The following is a 21,056-nucleotide window of genomic DNA, read 5'->3' as shown; positions in this document are numbered from 1 at the left end:
CTGTCCAGTCCGCCGCAGGGGACGCGGCAGACGGGGCGAGAGAGGCGCGGGGGCCGCCGCGAGCCGCCCCGCAGCGGCCTCGCGCGCTCAGGCGCTGAGGCGGCCAGCCCGGGGTCCTTGGCGCCCGCTTCCCGGGGGGCAGCGCGCGCGCTCGGCCTTTCGCCGCCATCTTGGTGGGGCGCTGAGGGGTGAGCGCGGCGGCAGAGGGGGCCGGGACGGGGCTGGGGGGGATTCTCTGGGCACGGAGCCGCTGGCGGGCGCGGGGCCGCCGGGGAGGGGCGGCGGGAGCCGTGCGGGGCTGGCAGGGGGCGGGATGGCGGTGATGCGCGGCGGATAGTGCCGGCGGGAGGCCCGCGGCCCGGCGGAGGTGGGGGGGGCGCGGCCCTCGGGTGGCCTGCGCGGCGCTCACGGCTCGGTGTCGTTTCTAGGCCTGCGGGGACCAGGGCTGCAGGAGGACACCATGACCGGGAGGTGAGTGGCTGGGCCCGGCAGGGTGAGGGAGGGGGGTTCTCCTTTGCTCCGCTCTGCTGAGAGCCCGCCTGGAGTCGGGATCCGGGTCTGGAATCCCCGACACAAGGTTATAGAACGGTTGGAACGGATCCAGAGGAGGCCACGAAGGTGATCCGAGAGTTGGAGCAGCTCTGCAGGGAGCACGGCCTGAGAGAGTTGGGGTTCAGCCTGGAGAAGAGAAGGAGAGACCTTACAGCAGCTTCTAGTGCCTGAGGGAGGCTACAGGAAAGCTGAGGAGGGGCTTTTGACAAGGTCATGGAGTGACAGGATGAGAGGAAATGGATTTAATTTGGAAGGGGGAAGTTTTATATTAGACATTGGGAAGAAATTTTTCCTGATGAGGGTGGTGAGGCACTGGCACGAGTTGCCCAGGGAAGCTGTGGATGCCCCTTGCTGGACCTGTTCAAGGCTAAGTTGGATGGGGCTCTGAGCAGCCTGGTCTGGTGGGTGATGTCCCTGCCCATGGCAGGGGGGGCTTTAAGATCCCTTGCAACCCAGAGTATTCTGTGATTCTTTGAAATAGAGAATTTGTTGGAGAGTTTTGTTAAAGTTGCTGGTGATGCACCGTTTCCCTGTGGCTGCTGTCGTTTTTCAGAACACCTCCTCTGCCCAGCGCCCCGCTGGGCCCTCTGTTAACCACCCACAGTTGTGTTGCTGCCTTAAACTGGTTGTGTTTGTGTGGCCTGCACCACTCTCCATGTCAGTAGGTGTGGGATGTTAGTGGTGGGTTTGTTAGCGCAGTGTTTCTGAGCTCTCATTGTGCAGCAGAGGTTTTGACTTACTGTTCCCTCTGGTAGGGAGCTACTGTGGTATTGAGTTTTCTTGATGAATACAGGAATTGCGGTGATAAACAGTGGAAAGGTTGAATCTGAAACACAGCTTTTTGTCTTAATACTGATCTATGGGGTTTAATCTTCGATTGTGGACAAGTGGAAGGTAGAACTGAGTAGCTTAGTTTGATACTTACTGTTAATGTGGGACAGTTGCTGGATGCAGCCGATACAGTCACGATGTGTGCATGTGTGTGGAACGAATCTTACGTTTCCTGCATGGGACTGACAGGTCTTTGTTGTGAGTAATTGTCAAGGAGTTTGTGCAGTTTCACTTGCTGAGTGTGTGGGGCTGTCTCTGAGTGCCCCCTAGACAGCATTAAATTTCTTCAGGGGTAAAAATTACCACCAGTTGGTAGCTACTCCTGTAGCAGTTACTGCAACACAGGAGACTTGGTTTGTGTGGTGTATAGAAAAAAGGAATGTTAACTCATCACAAAGTGTTTTGTAGACATTTGAAGACACAACACCTACTGATGGTGGCGCACTTTGGGTTTTGTATGAAGCTTGTAGTGTCTGAAGTTTATAACAAGAAGAAAGGTACAAAGCTCTCATAAGTACCTTATGTCGCTGTTACTTAGCTTTCCTCTATTGACTGAATGTAAGGATTCGTGATAATAGAAGCAAAAGCAGCAGGGGGTTTGTCAGCTAAATTTCTACTGGTGCGGAAATAGTTCTTACTGAAATAGGACATTATTTATGTTTACATTTGATGCTTTGGAGTGAGTTATAATTTTTATGTGTTTTCAATCTATTTAGGCTGTGGTGCAAGGCCACTTTTGCTGGCTACAAGCGTGGCCTCCGAAACCAGCGGGAGCACACTGCCCTTCTGAAAATCGAAGGTGTTTATGCCCGTCAGGAGACAGACTTCTACTTGGGCAAGAAGTGTGCCTATGTGTACAAAGCTAAAAAGTAAGTGACTTTTTATTGTTACGCTAAATGTCAGCCATCATCAGCTTTTGCAAATGCTGGGGTGTGAGCAGTGCTTATAGAGGTTTTGTTAGAACAACAATAATAAATTGGGCTCAATTTATCAATACTGCATCCAAGGAGAGAGCAGTGTAAACCAGGTTCCTGGGTTGGTTTCATTTTTGAAGTCTTGGGTTGCTTGTGCTTTAATTGTTCTTAATTCAGATCATGAAATTATGTGAAATAATCACTCCCTGCTGTAAGTAATAGCAAATAGAGAGCAAATGGGAGAGAAGCAATTTTTGCCTGAGACTTGGAAAAGCTGAAGGCAGCTTTCATAGAGTAAATGGAAGGGAGGTGACTTTGGTCAAGGGGTGTGAGCTGTGGAGTTAACTTTAACAGCAGAATTGTTTTGTGAAGCCTGGAGGAGTTTATTTCCTGGCTTTTTTGTGCCTGTGTTGGAGAACGGTCACTCCTGCTGTGTTGGTATTGCTAAAGGCCTTAAGAGCAGTGACTTTTTCTTCCCCTTTGTTTGCCTTAGAGTGTAGCTTTTGGCTACAGTTGTGGGAGTTCAGAATTGCCGTGAATGAAACCAGTCAGGTTGGTAACTTGACCTCTGTTGGTTTTAGATGGCTTTTCTTCTAAAGCAACCTTGTACCAATGGTTGGTATTGATAGGGTTTTGGATTGATAGTCCTAGCACTTACTGTTTGTCAGACTTTTAAGTTTTGTGATTTGGTAACAGTTCTGCAGTAGAGCTTCCAATAAATTGCAAGCTGGGATAGGTAACATCTTTGGAAGGTATAATGAAAATCCCAGGTCTAGCAAATTTCACAGGTTAAGAAGTGGAATGTGGTCCATAAAGATGGCTGTGGAAAGAAGTTACAAAAGTGCCATAAAGAGACTGAATTGTCTGCCCTGCGGTGTCCTGTGGAGCTGTGACTGGTGTGCTCAGCAGTACCTTTCCTTTCTTTCCTCAGCAACACTGTAACCCCTGGTGGCAAGCCCAACAGGACACGAGTGATCTGGGGGAAGGTAACCCGCGCCCATGGGAACAGCGGCATGGTTCGTGCCAAGTTCCGCTCCAACCTTCCTGCCAAGGCCATTGGACACAGAATCCGAGTGGTAAGTGAATTTATTTTAGCAACAGGATATTCATTAATAGTTTTCAGGATGGCTTTTAATCCCACATAGCACTAGGGAAAACGTGACCTGTGGTTCTGTTTCGTTGCTGTTGTGTGTTCCACGTGGCTCTTCAGAAAGTGCTGCTTTGGAGCTAGGGGAGGTTTATGTTTGATTCCTTGTTGTCCCATTGGCAAGGGGTTTTGTGGGCTTTCTTAAGTCATCTGGAAAGGCTCTTTGAGTTCCAGGATTTTTGCTTTACTCTCTTCTAAAGCTATCTTGATTTCCCCATGTAGTTTACATCTAGTTTTGCACCCTTCTGCTCCAGATCCTACCTCCTGAATGTTTTATCTGAGGGGTGTGCTGCCCTGACGTGTCCACTGAGTCCCTGCTCCACAGTCAGTGCTTTAGCCATGAGGCTTCAGTGGGACTGTCTCTTTAGGTCCATTACCCGGAGTTTTGATGCAGGATCTCTCTAGTGATGTTGTCAAAAGGAGTATTAGAGGAGTGCAGTCCTTCTTTTCTTTCTCCTGTGCCTTATTAAAAACACAGTAGCAGCAGCATAGTTAAATCCTGTGAGGCCTCTTCCTGTCAACAAGCAGGAGGCTGAGGGGAGCCTGTATGCCAGCAAAGTGCTTCTTTGAGACACTGAACAAGGTCTTAGGCCTTCCCGTTCTGGGTCCTCTTCTGTGTAAAGGGGGTTCGCTTTTATAGTAGTTGAAGAGACAGAGGATCTAGGTTGTAACTGCAAACCTTTTGTTTAAAGTAGTACTATCAAATAACAAGATTTCTCATGTGATTCTCTCTGTTCTTGCCTTTTACAGATGCTGTATCCATCTAGGATCTAAATTTTTATTGAAAATAAAATGGAGAGTCTGTTTAATTTTTGTACATTTCTGTTTTTATCTGCTTCATCTATTTTGAGGGACTCAATTCATTTTTCAGTAACACATCAAAGTTCATGGCAGAGGGGTGGATTAGTTAGTGGGCTGGGTGATGACATCTGTCGAGCAGAATACATTATGAAGACATGTAACTGGGATCCAGCAAAGCAGGAATAAACTCTCCAGCCATCTGAGCTAGAGCCCGAAGACGGGACACGCCAGCAAGCATTAGGGGCACAGCTGCATGGACCAGAAGTCTGTCAAGGGCACAGGACTCTTCTGGAGACAGAGGGGAACAAACTTGCGCTGCTCAGCTGGCATCCCAGGCTGCAAGAGCTGGAGGGAGCAAGTGTCCAGTGGGCTTCGGCATATGAATATCTGAGTACTACCTCTTGAAGATGACCATAACATCACCTGAGACAATTTGCTACCCAGACTGTGTCCGTGTCCAAAAACCTCTTGCCTAACCCTGCTCCTCGCTGACCTGGTGCCTTGTGCCTACATGCCAGGACAAAGTCCGGTTGCTCTTCAGTGCAGTCCCATAGTGTGCCAGGATGGCACCTCCCCAGCTGGTTACCTGTGGCCTCTTTCAGGGCTGAACAGTGTCAAACCAGGCAGCTCCAACCCCTTCTGCTCTGCCCATCAGAACTCCAGCTTGGGGAGCTGATGGGTCTGCACTTTATTTTATAAAGGGACCAGCTCTGAGACTCTCGGGGTTTGGCCTGTGCCAGGAAGGGGTTTTGTGGGAAGGAGACAGGAGGATGTGAGGGATGCAGAAGGGGCTGCAGGCCTGTAGCTTGGTGGGGTTTGGGGTAGCTTCTGAGAGGTTCTGTAAAGGGTAATCAAAAAGCTGGACTGCTGGTGTCAAAAGCACGTGTGTACTGGGAAAAATTGGAGGCCGGTGGCTGTAAACAGCTAGTCCCAGGTTTTTGATGGAACCATCACAAGCTGCAATGGACAGGTAAAAATTATGGGACTATCGAAGTGCTGCAGCACCGATCTCCTGTAAGTTGATACCACTAGATTTCGGGGATTGCCCAGGCTGAGAGTACAAGGACGGTGCCATCACTGGCTATTTTTTTTCCTTGGCTCTGGCAGGACTCGAGGATCACTCGTCCGTGAGAGAAAAATCTTGGGTTTTGTCTGCATTGGAGGAAATTCATGATGAGGGGGCAGCTTCAGCAACCAGCTGATGGCAAAGTGAGGCTGGGAAATCATTGATTTGGAAATGTAGTAGAAATGTAAGTAGAAAGAAGGGACTCCGTGGTATGTCAGCCTGGGCTTGTGTCGGTTTGTGTATGTATGGTTACATGGTAGGATACAGCTGGAAGAAGTCCAGAAGAGGCACCTTGGTCCTTGAGTTTAACTTTATGTCTGTTGCCAGCCAGTTTTCAGCCATGTTTTGAGGCTCTTCCCAGTGGAGGAGCAAGGAGCTGAGCAGACTAAGGGGCAGCTTCTGTTTACCTCCAAGGGACAGGCAGAGACATCACTCCTACAGTGTAAAGCTACTGCTCCAATGCAAGCGGCACACATGGCCCAGTGCCCGGTCCCCATCCTTCTGTTCTGAAATACCTTCCTAGGCTCCTCTGCCATCCAGAAAGGGGTGGTGAATCAAGGAAACATGAGGAAACTTAGGACAAATGCAGAGATGGGCAGGGTGAAGTATGGCCTTCAAAGGGAATAGGATTTTGGAGAAGAGAGGCAGGGAAAGGTTTGTGGTTCCCCATCAGGAAGCCAGGCTGTGTCTGAGCTGTGGAGCAGCCAGGGACTTCCCAGGCTTATTTGCTTATGAGGTGTAACCTCTGTTGAGCAGAGGTCAGAGGGGTGTGATGACTTGAATGGATTCAGGCCAAGGGTGAGTTGGCACATGCTGCCAGAGGACCAAAACTGGGCTGTGTCAGTGGTCCCTGGAGGTGGCTGCGTGTGGGAGATGGGACAGAGCAAAGTTTGGGTTCAGCTGTGGCTAAATTTGTCACAGGAATACAGTTAAAGTTTGATACAGTTAAAGGTGGGTGAAAAGTGGGGAGGGATCTGGGTTCAGGGCTAGAAAGGTTGAAGAAAAGGTCAGAGGAAAAGATGGGAAGAGCTGTGGGAGAGTAAACCGAAGGCAGGATAAAAGGAGATCAGTGGCACTGGGTGGTTCAGGGCAAAGGAATAGGAGGGGCTTGTGGTATTTTTTTCATTTTCAGTTACCTTCTTTGTCACTTCCTTGGGGCACCAAAGAAGATCTTCATGGATGAATAGCTGAGTGAGTGCTGGTGTCCTGCCCCAGTGCTGCTAGTGGCAGCTGGTGGAGCTGCACAAAGCAGATGTCCTCCAGCACCTCTTAAGGATGATGCATTTTTCCAAAGCAGTAAGTGGAGGTAGGTTTGGAGAACAGCACTTGTGCAGAGGTTTCCTAAGGTTTAGCTTGTCAGCAGCCAGTTCCCTATCCTGGCTGGCTTAGAGGCTTTTCCAAGTGCCCCTGTGAGCAGCAAGGCTGCTGAGAGGAAGACTTTGAGGAGTTGGACTGCATCATTGGATTTGGGGGGGTCTCAGAGCTGCTCCCACAGACCCATTCATGCTCATTTAGCTTCTCTGCCCTCCCATCATCAAAACTGCCACAAGAATCCTTTTTCCTGTCTTCTTTCTACCCTCCTCAGAAGAGATGTTTATCTTGGTAAATGCATTGCTTAAGGTGCCTAATTCAATGGAACTTTGATTTTGTTTTGACTTCAAGGCACTACTAATGCACATGATAATTTCATTTTGCTGAACAAAGCATCTTTTCTTCCTCCTTTGAAGTCCCAAATAAACAGACAATATGTTTGCCCTGAATAGCCGTGGCCATGTGTAAGAGATAACCCTCGTTTAGGGTTATCCGGAGAGATTTTCTACAAATTTGACTGTCAGATGGACATTCGAAGGAGTTTCAGACCTTACAGATACAGCTGCTCTGATGCCTGCCAGCACTGTGAAGTCACTTTTTTGAGAACTACAAATTCTGCTGACCTGACTGTCTCTGAACTGTTTGAGCTGTACCCCTTTGAGTAACACAAAGGAGGATAAAGTTGTATTTGCTATTAGATCTTACCTCTGTTAATGAGTAAAGAAGTGTAAACAAGGTTGTTTGGGTATTGTGAATCGCATTCACATTTCCAACCAGGCTTTGCCGGCACTGGTACACGCGTACCCAAAATTAACTGGAGAATTTCAGTGGCCACAAAGACAAGCTTTATCCAGTCCCAAATATTAGTTTATAGAGACTGTGCTGGCAGTTTAAACATCAAGGCTCCTTGTGAGCTGAGTTAGGAAGATAATTTCAATGTTTTCTGTGCTTTCTCTATAGGAGTACCCTGTCTCCTTAGAGCCAACTCCAGGAGATCTGGGCTTGCCTGGTCGAACTGGCCAAAGTGTCTGTCTTTGGTTTGTTCCTTGCAGGGAGAAACCACAGCTGCTGATCCCCCTTCCCAGAGACCTTCTGCTTGTGACTGGACTATGAACAAATCTGAGCGAGGGCTGTACCTGAAATTCAGCAGTGGGGGAAAGCATGAGCAGAGTCACCCCAAGGTGAGGGTTCCTGGGGACCAGCACCCACTCCTGCGGCTGCTGGCACAGCTCGTGGTGCTGGTTGCACCCAGGGCTTTTTTCTGTGGAATCATGAGCAGGATTCTAGACAGATCGGAAAAAACAGTCCTTCTAAATACAAAATCAGCACTGCTAAGGCCAGATCTGGTTGTTGAATGGTGTTTAACTTTGTAGCCCTGACATGCTGCTCTTGGGGCTACTACACTGGTGTGGAAAACATGGGCTCTTGCAACAATAGACTCAGATCTCTGGAAGAGGAGCCTAATCCTTCTGTTTTATCTCCCCTGGGCTTGCTGATCAGCACCTGTGAATGAGTAAGTTACTTTTGCTGGGACCCAGGGCAGCAAGTCACTCTGAAACCGTCATCCAGGCTGTCTGGCTCCTGCGATGCTGGCATGGGACAGTGTTTGCTAAGCCTGTCAAAGCTGGGACAAATGTTTGCCTGGCTAAAAATTGGTGGCACACAGTGACCTTCCCAAGCTGTCTCACCTCTGCTGTGCCTAGGGACCAGCCTATGGTGCATCCCTTCCCTGTGGCTGGTGGCCAGCTGGACTCTGGGGATGAGTGGCCAAGAGGATGGGTGGGGAGCATGTGCGCTGGCACAGCCACCCTCGTAGCACGTGAATGTGCCCCAATATTCACGTTGGGAACCACTGATTCGGGGCAAGCCTGTGGATTTTGGCTCTGTTTTCACTCCCAGTGCTCTTAGAGCTCTTCTGCCCACCCTGCAGAGATGGTTCGGCTCCAAGCAACTTCCAAGAGCAACTGACCAAGCCCTGGATACAGCTCCACGCTCATCCCTGCAAATATTTTGTGCTTTGATGGGACGTGAGTGGCACTGTGGAGCCTGATAGTGCTGGTGGAGCCGTGTTTTGCATGGAAGGGGGTGGATATGGTGTTTGCAGAGGGGTAGACGAAGGGGATTGCTTGGGAAAGGACATGGAGTTGCAGCGTGTGGGGTGGGAGCTGCAGCTTGGCTTTGCAGCACTTCTGAGACTTTGCAGTTGGGCCTGGATTGGCCTTCCAGGAGGTGATTGCTGCCCAGAAAGCGCTGTTAGTGCGGCTGTAGCCTGGCCAGGGTGTGCAGAGGTAACTCCTCCGTGGCGCAGGATGCCTGCAGAGGCCACTCCATTGCTGCCCTGGGGCACATTTTACCCTTGGGGGTGTGTGTCCAGCTGCTCCTCTATCAAGATCTTGACTTTGCTGTCACCACAGCATTCACTCGTCCCTCTCCAGCTTCCTACCCCTCCACAGTGCGTGGTTTTCACTTGTATTTTACCATCTCCACCCTGGGGGAACAGGACCAGCCTTGCAGGACGCGTGTGCAAGGGCAGATGTGGAAGCCCTGGGTCCCCTCTCGGACCCTCTCTGCTACGTCCCCCCAACCAGGGGATCGGTGCGGGGCAGTGGCGGGGGTGATGTAGGGGGTGCAGGACCGGTGAGGGGCAGTGTTGATGCAAGGTGTGTGGGACCGGTGCGGGGGGCAGTGCTGGGGATGATGCAGCGGGTGTGGGATCAGTGCACGGGGCGGTGATGATGCAGGATGATGTAGTGTGTGCAGGACTGGTGTGGGGCAGTGATTGGGGCACAACAACCCTGTGCAGCTACAGACTAGGAGAAGTCTGGCTGGAAAGCTGCCTGGAGGAGAGGGACCTGGGGGTGTTGGTTGACAGTGACTGAACATGAGCCAGCAGGGGCCCAGGTGGCCAAGAAGGCCAATGGCATCTTGGCTTGGATCAGAAACGGCGTGACCAGCAGGTCCAGGGAGGTTATCCTCCCTCTGTACTCGGCACTGGGGAGACCACTCCTCGAATCCTGTGTTCAGTTCTGGGCCCCTCACCACAAGAAGGATGTTGAGGCTCTGGAGCGAGTCCAGAGAAGAGCAACGAAGCTGGTGAAGGGGCTGGAGAACAGGCCTTATGAGGAACGGCTGAGGGAGCTGGGGGTGTTTAGCCTGGAGAAGAGGAGGCTGAGGGGAGACCTCATTGCTCTCTCCAACTACCTGAAAGGAGGTTGTGGAGAGGAGGGAGCTGGGCTCTTCTCCCAAGTGACAGGTGACAGGACGAGAGGGAATGGCCTCAAGCTCCGCCAGGGGAGGTTCAGGCTGGACATTAGGAAAAAACCTTTCACATAAAGGGTCATTGGTCCCTGTCAGAGGCTGCCCAGGGAGGGGGTTGAGTCACCTTCCCTGGAGGGGTTTAAGGGATGGTGGATGAGGAGCTGAGGGACGTGGGTTAGTGACTGATGGGAATGGTTGGACTCGATGAGCCGGTGGGTCTTTTCCAAGCTGGTGATTCTATGATTCTGTGATGCAGGGTGTGCGGGACCAGTGCACAAGGCAGTGGCAGGGATGATGTAGGGTGTGCAGGATTGGTGCACGGGGAGGTGGCAGTACCGGTCCAGGGGGTGGTGGCGGAGCAGGGGTTGATGTGGGGTGTGCGGGATCAGTGCAGGGGGTGCAGGACTGTTGTGGAGCAGTGGCAGGAATGATGCAGCGTGTGCGGGATCGGTGCAGGGAACTGGGCCGGGGGTGATGCAGGGTGCGCGGGGCTGGTGCGGTGGAGAGGATGATGCAGGGTGTGCGGGATCGGTCTGAGGCGGTGGCAGAGCTGGGGATAGAATCATAGAATCATAGAATCACCACCAGGTTGGAAGAGACCCACCGGGTCATCGAGTCCAACCAGACTTCAATCACAATATCACTGCGATCGCAATACCCAGGGTGCAGTAACTGCACATCCTGCACCTTCAAGATGCTGCCAGTGGCCCTACTACTCATCGCAGGTGCTTCATCCAATCTCCTCCACAAAACCGAGGCTCATCTTTACCCTTCCATGCTCACAGTGACATGGAGAGAGTTGTTACACACACACATTTGGGTACAACGACTGCTAATGACAACCACTCATCTTAGTGTTCTCAAGGCAGCGGCTAGAAAAGCAAAGGTGCCACCTCAACACTACCGTACTTCTCTCAGATCATCAACAGAATTGCATGGTAGGACCCAGAGTCACAAAAAGAATAAAATCTAACAGTTATCGGGCTTCATCTGGTTGAACAGGGTCTCCTGCGGTGCAAGAAAGGGGCTGGAGAAGGGAAAACTACCCCTGGATGTTGGTGTTTGACTGAAGCGTCACACCTGGTCTTGGTGTGGAAGGTGGATGGAGAACACCCAGAGCTTTGCCTCAGCTGAAGGGGAGAGAAGAGCAACGCTACTCATCGCCTTCTCTTGAGTTTGCAAGCATTGGAGTTTTCGAGAGACTAGGGGAAAGGTAGAATAACCTCGGGCACAGGGGGGTGCGGGGAGCGGAGGCAGGGATGATGCAGGGGGTGCGGGACCGGTCCGGGGGCCAGTGGCGGAGCCGGGGGTGATGCAGGGGGTGCGGGGAGCGGCGGCAGGGATGATGCAGGGGTTGCGGGGAGCGGCGGCAGGGATGATGCAGGGGGTGCTGGACCGGTCTGGGGTCCGATGGCAGAGCTGGGGATGATGCAGGGGATGTGGGGAGCGGCGGCAGGGATGATGCAGGGGGTGCTGGACCGGCCCGGGGGCCGGTGGCAGAGCTGGGGATGATGCAGGGGATGCGGGGAGCGGCGGCAGGGATGATGCAGGGGGTGCGGGGAGCGGCGGCAGGGATGATGCAGGGGATGCGGGACCGGTCCGAGGCGGTGGCGGAGCCGGGGGTGATGCAGGGGGTGCGGGGAGCGGTGGCAGGGATGATGCAGGGGGTGCTGGACCGGCCCGGGGGCCGGTGGCGGAGCTGGGGGTGATGCAGGGGGTGCGGGGAACGGCGGCAGGGATGATGCAGGGGGTGCTGGGCCGGTCCGAGGCGGTGGCAGAGCTAGGGATGATGCAGGGGGTGCGGGGAGCGGCAGCAGGGATGATGCAGGGGATGCAGGACCGGTCAGGGGGCCGGTGTCAGGGCCTGGGGTGATGCAGGGGGTGCGGGGAACGGCGGCAGGGATGATGCAGGGGGTGCGGGACCGGTCCGGGGGCCGGGGGTGATGCAGGGGGTGCGGGGAACGGCGTTAGGGATGATGCAGGGGGTGTGGGACCGGTCCGAGGCGGTGGCAGAGCTGGGGATGATGCATGGGGTGCGGGACCGGTCCGAGGCGGTGGCGGAGCCGGGGATGATGCAGGGGGTGCGGGGAGCGGCGGCAGGGATGATGCAGGGGGTGCGGGACCGGTCTGGGGTCCGGTGGCAGAGCTGGGGGTGATGCAGGGGATGCGGGGAGCGGCGGCAGGGATGATGCAGGAGGTGCTGGACCGGTCTGGGGTCCGGTGGCAGAGCTGGGGGTGATGCAGGGGATGCGGGACCGGTCCGAGGCGGTGGCGGAGCCGGGGGTGATGTAGGGGGTGCGGGGAACGGCGGCAGGGATGATGCAGGGGGTGCTGGACCGGTCTGGGGTCCGGTGGCAGAGCTGGGGGTGATGCAGGGGATGCGGGGAGCGGCGGCAGGGATGATGCAGGGGATGCGGGGCCGGTCCGGGGGCCGGTGGCGGGGCCGGGGGTGCTGCAGGGGGTGCGGGCTCGGTGCTGCGCGGCGGCGGGGCCGGTGCGAGGCGGGCTCGGTGGGCGGTGCGGAGCCCGGGGAGGCGGCGGGGCTGCCGGTGGGCGGTGCCGGCGGGAGGCGCGGGGATGGCGGCGGGGGAGCTGCGGGAGCTGCGGGCGCTGGTGGAGCGGGCGGGCGGGCGGCAGGCCGTGCTGCTGGTGGCCGAGGTGGCCGAAGGGGTCCCGGCGGCGGCCACGCTCGCCGCCTTCGCCCGCGACCTGCTGGGCGACGAGGCTCCGCCGGGAGCGGCGCCGGGGCCGGGGCCGGGGGTGGAGCAGCGGCGGCGGCGGCGGCGGGCGGGGGGCCGGCGGGGGCTGCGGGCGCGGCTGCTGCTGGTTCTGTGCCGCGGCGGGGCGGCGCGGGGCCGCGGGGCTCGGGCGCGGCTGCGGGAGCTGCTGCGGGACGTGCGCGGCCGCCTGCCCCCCGCCCCCCCGCCCGCCGTCGTCGGGGTCCTGCTGCCCGGCGCCGACCGGGAGGACGCGGCGGCGCTGGAGGCCGCGCTCCGGCGCCACTTCCCCGCGGGGGGCACCGTGCAGGCCGCCCGCTACCGGCCCGGCAGCCCCGCCGCCTGCCGAGCCGCCGCCTGCCGCGCCCTGAGAGCCGCCCTGCAGCTTCCCCCAGGTACCGGGCACGGGGCGGCCGCCGGGAGCGGCGGGGGAGACGGCTCCGAGCGCCCCCGGGGGCACCGGGGGTCTGGGACAGGCTGCGCGGGGAGGGGGCTGAGTCACCGTCCCTGGAGGGGCTTAAGGGACGGGTGGATGAGGTGCTGAGGGACATGGGTTAGTGGGTGATGGGGATGGTTGGACTCGATGATCCGGTGGGTCTTTTCCAACCTGGAGATTCTGTGATCTCTCTCCTCCCACACAACGGAATCCGGCTTTTGCCATTGGGGTCTGAGCACTCCTGATGGGATCTTCCCTCCCACCCCAATGGAGTTCTGCTTATCCCACAGAGATCTGAGCACTCCCGGTGGGATCTCTCTCCTCCCACCCAACGGAATCCGGCTTTTGCCTTTGAGAATTTGATCACTCCCAATGGGATCTCCCTCCCACCCCAATAGAGTTCGGCTTTTCCTACGGGGATCTGAGCACTCCCGGTGGGAGCTCTCTCCTCCCGCCCAGTGGAATCCTGCTTTTGCCATTTGGAATCTGAGCACTCCTAATGGGACCTCCCTCCCGCCCCAATGGAGTCAGGCTTTTGCCGTTGGGGTCTGCGCACTCCCGGTGGGATCTCTCTCCTCCCACCCAACGGAATCCAGTTTTTGCCATTGGGGTCTGAGCACTCCTGATGGGATCTCTCCCTGCACCCAATGGAATCCGGCTTTTGCCTTTGAGAATTTGATCACTCCCAGTGGGATCTCCCTCCCACCCCAATAGAGTTCTGCTTTTCCTACGGGGATCTGAGCACTCCCGGTGGGAGCTACCTCCTCCCACCCAGTGGAATCCAGCTTTTGCCATTGGGATCTGAGCACTCATGGTGGGATCTCTCTCCTCCCACCCAATGGAATCCTGCTTTTGCCATTGGGATCTGAGCACTCCTAATGGGACCTCCCTCCCGCCTCAATGGAGTCAGGCTTTTTCCGTTGGGGTCTGAGCACTCCTAATGGGATCTCTCCCTGCACCCATTGGAATCCATTATTGCCTATAGATAATTGCCTATAGATGTCATGGGTGCTGAACCCCAGGTTGGATACGGCTTTGAGCAACCTGGTCTAGTGGAAGGTGTCCCTGCCCATTGCAGGGGGGTTGGAACTGGATGATCTTTAAGATCCCTTCTAATCTAAATCATTCTATGAATCCAGCTTTTGCCTTTGAGAGTCTGATCACTCCTAATGGGATCTCCCTCCCACCCCAATGGAGTTCTGCTTTTCCTATGGGGATCTGAGCACTCCCAGTGGGATTTCTGCCTGCACCCAATGGAATCTGGCTTATGCCGTTGGGATCTGAGCACTCCTGATGGGATCTCTCTCCTACCCGAATGGAGTCAGGCTTTTGCCGTTGAGATCTGCTTAGTCCTCCTGCGATCTCTTCCCCCACCCCAATGGACTCTGGAATTTCCTGCTGGGATCTGACCACCCTTGATGAGCTGTCCCTCCCCTCAGCCCAATGGGATCTGGCTTTTCCCTTTGGGATCTGACCACTCCTGATGTGATCTCTCCCCCCATCCGATGGGATCTGGTGTTTGCCATCAAGATCTGCCCAGTCCTCATGCGATCTCTTCCCAACCACAAGGGGATCTGGCTTTTCCCATTGGGATCTGACTGTCCGTTATGTGGGATCTTCCCCCCACTCACTCTGATCTTACTTTCTCCAACAGGATTTCTTGTCCTGGTGAAATCAGAGCTTTCCCAATGGGATTTTCCTCTTCCTGGTGGCTTCCCAGTTTTGGTAGCTGGGGAGGACAAACTTGCCAGCAAGTTGGGAAGCACTAGAGCATCTCAGGCCCGTGGCAGCTGTGATGCTGTGGCTGTCAATGTTTATGGATGTTTCCTCTTGGGGACACAGGACTGGGGCTCCGCCTTTGCAATAGGGAGCAGGCAGGACCTGACCTTCTTGTGGGAGCAAGGAGATTGTGCTGGCTTTGCATAATGAATAAGAACAACAGCAAATGAGTGTTCGGGTTTCAAACCAAACCTCTGTTGGTGGCCAGTCGAAGCCACCTGAGGATGGCAGGATGAAAGCTGGGTGTCAAACAGGTCCTGAGGAGCAGCGCGAGTCATGTTTGTGTGCAATTGCAGGGTGATGGGCAGCTACAGAAAAGAGCCCGGGCTCCCTTTAATCTTTGGCACTGCTTGTTTTGGGCTGTTGTCCTTTCCTTCTCCTTTCTTTCATTTTTTCCCCACTTTTCCCTTGCTCCCTCATTTCCAGTGGCTCTGATGTTCTGCTGTTTCACTACCTTTACCCTGAGGGATCTTGGCATTTGCCTGCAGCACCACATTGCTAGGGTCTTCTGGGATCTCTGGGAGCTGGGAATGCTTAGCTGCAGCACAGGTGCTTCTTTCCATCAGTTCAGTCCAGAATCCTAGATCTGGTCACTGAGGGGCTCTGAGATGGCCAGGACCCACTGTGAAGGTGCAGGGCTGTCTTCTGCCAAGTCTTTGTACTGGGGCACACAAAATCCTCTTTCCAGCTTCTCTCCTTTCACTTGCTTTTGTCTTCCTCACGTTGTTCCTGCCACAAGAATTCCTGGTGTGCTTCTAGATGCCAGTGAGCCCTCCAGTTCTGGTCACAGTAGCCTGGTGGGACAGCAGCTGCAGAGGCAGAAAAATATCCCTGCACATGTGACATTTTTCTACCTCTGCACATTGCTGGTTTGTGGCTCCGTACGTGTGTTCTGGTGGCTGGCTGTGGATTTTGTCTTTTGTGCAGACATGGAGACAGCATAGCAGCCAGCAGTTGAAAAATAGGAGCAGAAGGAGCTGGAGTGGGTGTTGTAGCCTGTTTGCATGTGCTCTGTAAGGGTGGTGGGTAGGAGGACTCAGCACGTTGCTTTAATTCACCTCTGATGCTTGCCTGATGCTCTTAGACATGTAAGTGTCCCAGGACCTGTGTGTGTAATGATGCTCATCAGCTATGGGGTTCAACCTTAGGCAGGGGCAGCTTCTTTCCATGCTCCTGTGAGCCCTACCTTTCAAAATCTCCATGGGGCCAGAGGGATCCCAAGCATAGCTGTGTCCCCAAGAGCTGAGGACCTGGTAGTGCCAGGCACCATCTTCCTTGCAGCCTGATCTCCTTCACCCCGTGGCTTTCCCCACAAGCAAGGCACAAGGGGAATAATATCTTTAATGTAATGTGAGGGAGGACTGTGGGACACCCTGCAAAGCAGGTTCTAGGGATGCCACCGTAAAGATCACCTCAGCCAGGGCTGAGCTTGACTTGTTTCTTCTCTTGACTTCAAAAGAGGCTTGTGCTGAGCTGATAAAAGATGCTCTTGCATCTGGATAAGGATGCTGTGTGATGTACAGAGTGCAAGGCTCTCTGTGCATGTACTCGTGCCTGTTTTATTGCAGCCCAGCTTTGAAGCCTCTTCCACACACGTAGCTGCTCGGCTCTGTCTGTGACAGCTGCTCTGGAGCTGCAGGATCCCCTTGCTGGGAGCGTCCTGGACACACATTTGTGCAGTGGAACTGTAACAGGAATGGCAGTGGGGTTCCTGCGTCTCTCGGGGCTGAGCAGGAATGTGCTGGGCTGCTGTCGTGCTGTGCTTCAATGGTGTCCAGAGTCCCCGTGCGCTGCGCAGAGGGACTGTGTTTACAGCTTGGAGGTTTTAGTTTGTTGACTGACAGAACGCTCTGCCACTGTGAACCCTGCAGTGTCGCAATGGGTCGATAAGCTGAAGGACGCTGAAGTGGTTTATCATCTTTTATCTGATTAGGAGGTGAAAGGCTGGATGATATTTTGATGGAGATGCTGAGCTGCTGCTGTTGCAGACTGTATAAAATATGCTGGAGTAGTGTTTTACTATAATGGCGTGAAAGCCTGTAGTAACTTGTTGTGACCTATGTTGTCCTCTGGAATAAATACTATACTGTTCATCAATGGAGGCCACGTGCTCTCTGCATTTTGCAAGCAGTTACGGCCCTGGTTTTCAGTGTGCTGGGAGTCTGCATGCCCAGCAGGACTCCCTGGCGAGGAGGAATTGCTTAATAAAGCAGGGAGCAGTAAATAGGTTGATGTGGCAGAAGCTGTGCGGTAATACCAAAGAAAAACTTCCTTCTGAAGGAATACCCAGCCGTGTCAGTCCCGTTCTCGCCACGTGTGCTGGCTGAGCTCCTGCCAAGTTTGTTGCTTGCTCTGGCCTCTGGCATCCAGGGTGGTTTTGGCAAGGAGGTAGCAAAGTGGAAACCGACAGCAGGGACAAATTTCCAGGACAGCAGAGAGTTTTCAGCCTGCAATAGATATTACTGGGAGCTGCTCTGTGCTTCCCGGGGGTGGGCTCTGTGGAATGGAACAGGTTTCACTGCGAGGAGTTGGGCTCATGGAGGGGAGATGTTTTAAGTCAGCAGCGGGGAGGTGGGGGAGCAGCAGGGCTCACCTACTGCCAGTCTGAACTTGTCTTCTCTGGTTTATCCAGAAGAGGCGAAAACCAGGGGGAGGTGGAGGCTCCCATCCTTTCTGCGATGCATTTCTTGGAGCCGGAGGAGCCAGAGAAAAGATCACGAAGCAAAAGCTGCAAACCACATTCATGAAGGTACGTCCAGCTCCCTCCCTTGTACTCCTGCTGTCAGGAGTTCACCGCTGACTCCCTGGGGGTCCTGGTGCCCAAACCACTTGCTGGTGGTCTCCTTAAGCTATTTCCAGCTCTGCAGCTGACATCCCTTCCCTAGCCGTGGCTTGGCCAGAACCTGAAGACAAACAGCGCACACCTGGCTGCTGTGTTGCTGTCTGTTTGTGTTCTGACCTTTCGCTTGGCTAAATAAACCCACACTGGGTCCAGTGCCTAACTACAGCCCTGGGAGCAGCGCTGGACTCAACGGCACTTTGCTGGACCTCCTGTCAGCAGAACTGCTGTCCATTGAATTGGAAGAATCACCCTAATCTTAGATCAAGTTTTCTGCAAACAGCTGGAAGGAGTGTTCCCAAATGACATGCATTTGGGGTTTTTTGAGGGGGGGAGTGGGCAGGAGGAAGAGGGTGGTCAGCCTTTGGCTCCCTGATTCAAAAAGAACTTGTTCAGGTACTACGTACCCCAGTGTTCGGTCTTTGCTCTACCACTGGCACTTCTGCTCACCTTTTCCAGCAGTGATTGTCTTTTTGCAAAGAGTCCTCATGCAGGAGGCTACAAGGTGCATGGTGTGGAGATCCGGACTGCTCTACAGAGCATGCAGAGGAGGGGAAGCTCCTCTGCTGTAAAAAGCATAAGATTCTGAGAAAACAGCTCAAATGTTTGTGCAGCTTTGAGACCTCTCTAGGGTCAGAAAATTTAAGCGTCTGTTCTTGCCGTAAGTGCTAGGCAGATGATGCATCATGGCCACACAGCTTATTCTGAGATTGCTGAGCCTGCAGGAGGCCAAGGAGCTGGGTCCTGTGTTCCTTTGGTCATCATTGAAGCAATGCTGAGTTTGTAAAACAAAATGAAAATCAGTTATGAAAAAATCAGCTGTTTTGTTCATGAGTATATATTGATTGCTTTGTCCCACACTTTCTTTTGTTGTTTCAAGCTGCATTTTGCAAGCAAGGTTTCCCATTCAAATCTCCCTTGACCTCTCTCTGCTCGTTGCAGATGACCTGCAGGACCCGGAGGAAGAAGTGGCTCTGACGAGTCTGTCTCCCAATGGAAATTGTGAAGAAGCTGCTGGAGACACGGGCACCTAGAGCTGCTGGGTGCTCAGCACAGTCCATGTCCTGGATCTGCCCGTGGATTTGGAGCAGTGGGAAGAGGAGCTGGTGCGTGCCCACTCACCCTGTCCTCCGAGGACCCACAGCTCTGGGGAAAGCTGCTCAGCTTAATTCAACCAGGTCTTCTGTAGCCAACAGCCTTGAGAGTCCGTGGCAGAGAGCACCCTGCTGCCTGGGGGTGCCCGGAGCTGCCGATGGACACTGGGCTTCTGAGCAGCCCTTTGGGGATGTATCTCAAGATGATGTGGGGGCTTTGGATGTGAAATGCAGCCACCTGCTTGAAGAAAGCGGTACACTTCCTAATTCTGAGCGGAGTTCCCTGCTGAGATTGCCAGGGCTGGTCTCCCTGGTGAACAAATTCTGCTGCCTTGCGTTCCTGCTTTATTGCTGCTTTGAAGTTCCCGCTCTCTGTCTGATCAGGAAAAAAAAAAAAAAAGACAACACGGTAGCATGGAGACTGCAATGAGACTAAATATGAGGTCTCAGATCTACCAGCTGCTGAAAAGGCTTGAATGAAACCCTGTAATGTGAAGAAATGCAATAACGCCCTCCTGGGAGCAGCAAGAGTGACGCAGAAGATACTGACAGTAATGCAGCTGGAGCAGAGTGGGGTTTGGAGCAGGATCCATCCCTCTGGCTTGTCCTGGTGCTCGTAGATTGACTGGGGGACTCGGAGGGGGTGGCAGATGGACACTATAGCGTGGCTGATGCTGGATGGGGTTATGGGAGAGACCCTCTTACCTTACTTTACAGCCATGCCGTGGCAGGTCTTGGAGGTGGCCTGCAGCGTTCCTCTCAACAAGATGTGGCTGCTTCACAAATAAATATAATAATACAAAAATAATCTATTTAAGTAGTCCCAGAGGGCTGCCTGTAGCCCGTGGGGCAACACAATTTATTACAAATCCTTGGTTTATGAGGAATATTATTATAATGATAGGAATACCTTTTTTATTTTTACTTTAATGCAAAATAAAACAGATCTAGTTTTATTTTTAGCACAAGCTGGGTTTTGTTTGGGACTTGCTGTCCTTTTGGAATTCCAGGCCAGAAGCTTCAGCCCATCGTGTCCTGCCTATCTCTTCTCCGGGTTAGCTGCAGAATCATGGCAGTTCATCCTCCGTGCACATCTGTCCTTTCTCTTCCTCCTTTTTTCCCAATGGCAGCTGAAGTGTCTGCAGTCCTGCCAGCTCCAGCCAGCCCTCTCTCCCAGCAGTGTGTCTTCAGCATCTCATATCTGGAGCATGAGATGATTTTTAGCCAGTTTTGCTCATGCTTATGATCATCAACATTTTCCAACAAGCTGTTTTTCCGTGCCTTAGTTTCCTCACCAGTATGACGGAGAAAGCAACACCTACCTACCTCACTGGCAGTGCTGGAGCAGAGCGTACCAGCTTTCAGGTTTAGAGTTGGTCCATTCAGTGCTGCTTTGCCCTTTTGGCTGGGAGAGGTGTCTGAGGGTGTCCAGGGCGTGCTGGCTGGGTTGAGTGGGAGGGATGGGAGTGTTTCAGGGTGTGCTTGGCAAGTCTGTGCGTTATCACACTGCTCACTTGAATATGCTGGGATAGTTAGGCTTGGTCTACGTAGGAATACTTTGCCTGAAATGCAGGCGTAAGTAGTTGTTGCTGCCCCATACGGTAGTGGTGGGCGGGGGTAGGGGGATGCCAAGTCCCTGTGAGCAGCGTTTAGGGGTGCGCACGTCACGTCTCTTCATATCAGATGCACTTTCCTACATGGGTGTGAGCTGAGGGAGAGAAAATCTAGGAGGTAGCTGACACCGGCAGAGTGTTTTGCCCTGCGGAGAGGGCACTGGGCCCGCTCTCCTTCCACCCTGCAGGATTTCTGTAGCTTTTCTTTGCCTCATGAGTATGACCAGGTGAAAAATAGAAATAGGACTAAGCGACTTCACGAAGCCACTTGGTGTGGGTGGCTGTATTCATGACCTTGGGCTTCAGCTCTGAGTAGTGTGTGCATCTTAGCGAGATGAAGGTATCCCACTACTCTGCCTATTCAGTTAGGGTTAGGGTCATTAGGGTTAGGGTGGTTTGGGTTAGGATTAGGGTTGGGGTTTAGGGTTAGGGTTATGGTTTGGTTTAGGGTTAGGTTTAGGTTTAGGAGCCATTAGGGTTAGGTTTAGGATTAGGGTTAGGAGTTAGGGTTAGGTTAAATTACTGATAATTTATAAGTCATCCACATTTACTCTTTGCAATGAGACTTCTGTGGAAGTGGATGGACTACTTGGGGTTTAGGAGTTGTGGGTGGGAATACACTTAACCAGAACTCTTTCATTCCTTTAGCTGAGGAATAAAAGTGCCTTGAATTCTGTTTTCTTTAACCTTTTCCCCCG

General features: G+C 53.6%; 2 protein-coding genes across 3 annotated transcripts; both read left to right on the top strand.

Moving 5' to 3' along the window:
• The first annotated feature begins 15 nt into the window (after positions 1 to 15).
• On the top strand, positions 16 to 4,253 carry RPL35A (ribosomal protein L35a). 2 transcript variants are annotated; one of them, XM_069864694.1, is made up of 5 exons: positions 16 to 20; positions 430 to 471; positions 2,100 to 2,252; positions 3,229 to 3,373; positions 4,195 to 4,253. In XM_069864694.1, exons 2-5 carry the CDS (start codon positions 461 to 463, stop codon positions 4,216 to 4,218), a joined length of 333 nt encoding a protein of 110 aa, XP_069720795.1. In that variant the 5' UTR covers positions 16 to 20; positions 430 to 460; the 3' UTR covers positions 4,219 to 4,253. The 2 variants fall into 2 exon arrangements, with proteins under 2 accessions (XP_069720795.1, XP_069720794.1); XM_069864693.1 differs by lacking the exon at positions 16 to 20 and adding an exon at positions 94 to 188 and having other exon boundaries at positions 429 to 471.
• An 8,204-nt stretch (positions 4,254 to 12,457) lies between these two features.
• C10H2orf72 (chromosome 10 C2orf72 homolog) lies at positions 12,458 to 19,707 on the top strand. Its single transcript, XM_069864777.1, has 3 exons — positions 12,458 to 12,992; positions 17,445 to 17,561; positions 18,594 to 19,707. The coding sequence occupies exons 1-3, from the start codon at positions 12,458 to 12,460 to the stop codon at positions 18,683 to 18,685; spliced, it is 744 nt and encodes a 247-aa protein (XP_069720878.1). The 3' UTR covers positions 18,686 to 19,707.
• Positions 19,708 to 21,056: the final 1,349 nt, after the last annotated feature.

This window comes from Phaenicophaeus curvirostris, chromosome 10, assembly GCF_032191515.1.
Source record: "Phaenicophaeus curvirostris isolate KB17595 chromosome 10, BPBGC_Pcur_1.0, whole genome shotgun sequence".
NCBI lineage: Eukaryota > Metazoa > Chordata > Aves > Cuculiformes > Cuculidae > Phaenicophaeus > Phaenicophaeus curvirostris.
Note: the sequence above shows the minus strand (reverse complement) of the source record. Positions and strands in the feature narration are given on the sequence as shown.

Excerpts from the sequence above, each read along its gene's own strand:
- RPL35A (XM_069864694.1), top strand. Across the intron at positions 2,253-3,228 it reads TATGTGTACAAAGCTAAAAA|CAACACTGTAACCCCTGGTG; the intron begins GTAAGTGACTTT and ends TTCTTTCCTCAG. Across the intron at positions 3,374-4,194 it reads TTGGACACAGAATCCGAGTG|ATGCTGTATCCATCTAGGAT; the intron begins GTAAGTGAATTT and ends TGCCTTTTACAG.
- C10H2orf72 (XM_069864777.1), top strand. The coding sequence starts at position 12,458 with ATGGCGGCGGGGGAGCTGCGGGAGCTGCGGGCGCTGGTGGAGCGGGCG. Across the intron at positions 12,993-17,444 it reads CGCCCTGCAGCTTCCCCCAG|AAGAGGCGAAAACCAGGGGG; the intron begins GTACCGGGCACG and ends TGGTTTATCCAG. Across the intron at positions 17,562-18,593 it reads TGCAAACCACATTCATGAAG|ATGACCTGCAGGACCCGGAG; the intron begins GTACGTCCAGCT and ends TGCTCGTTGCAG.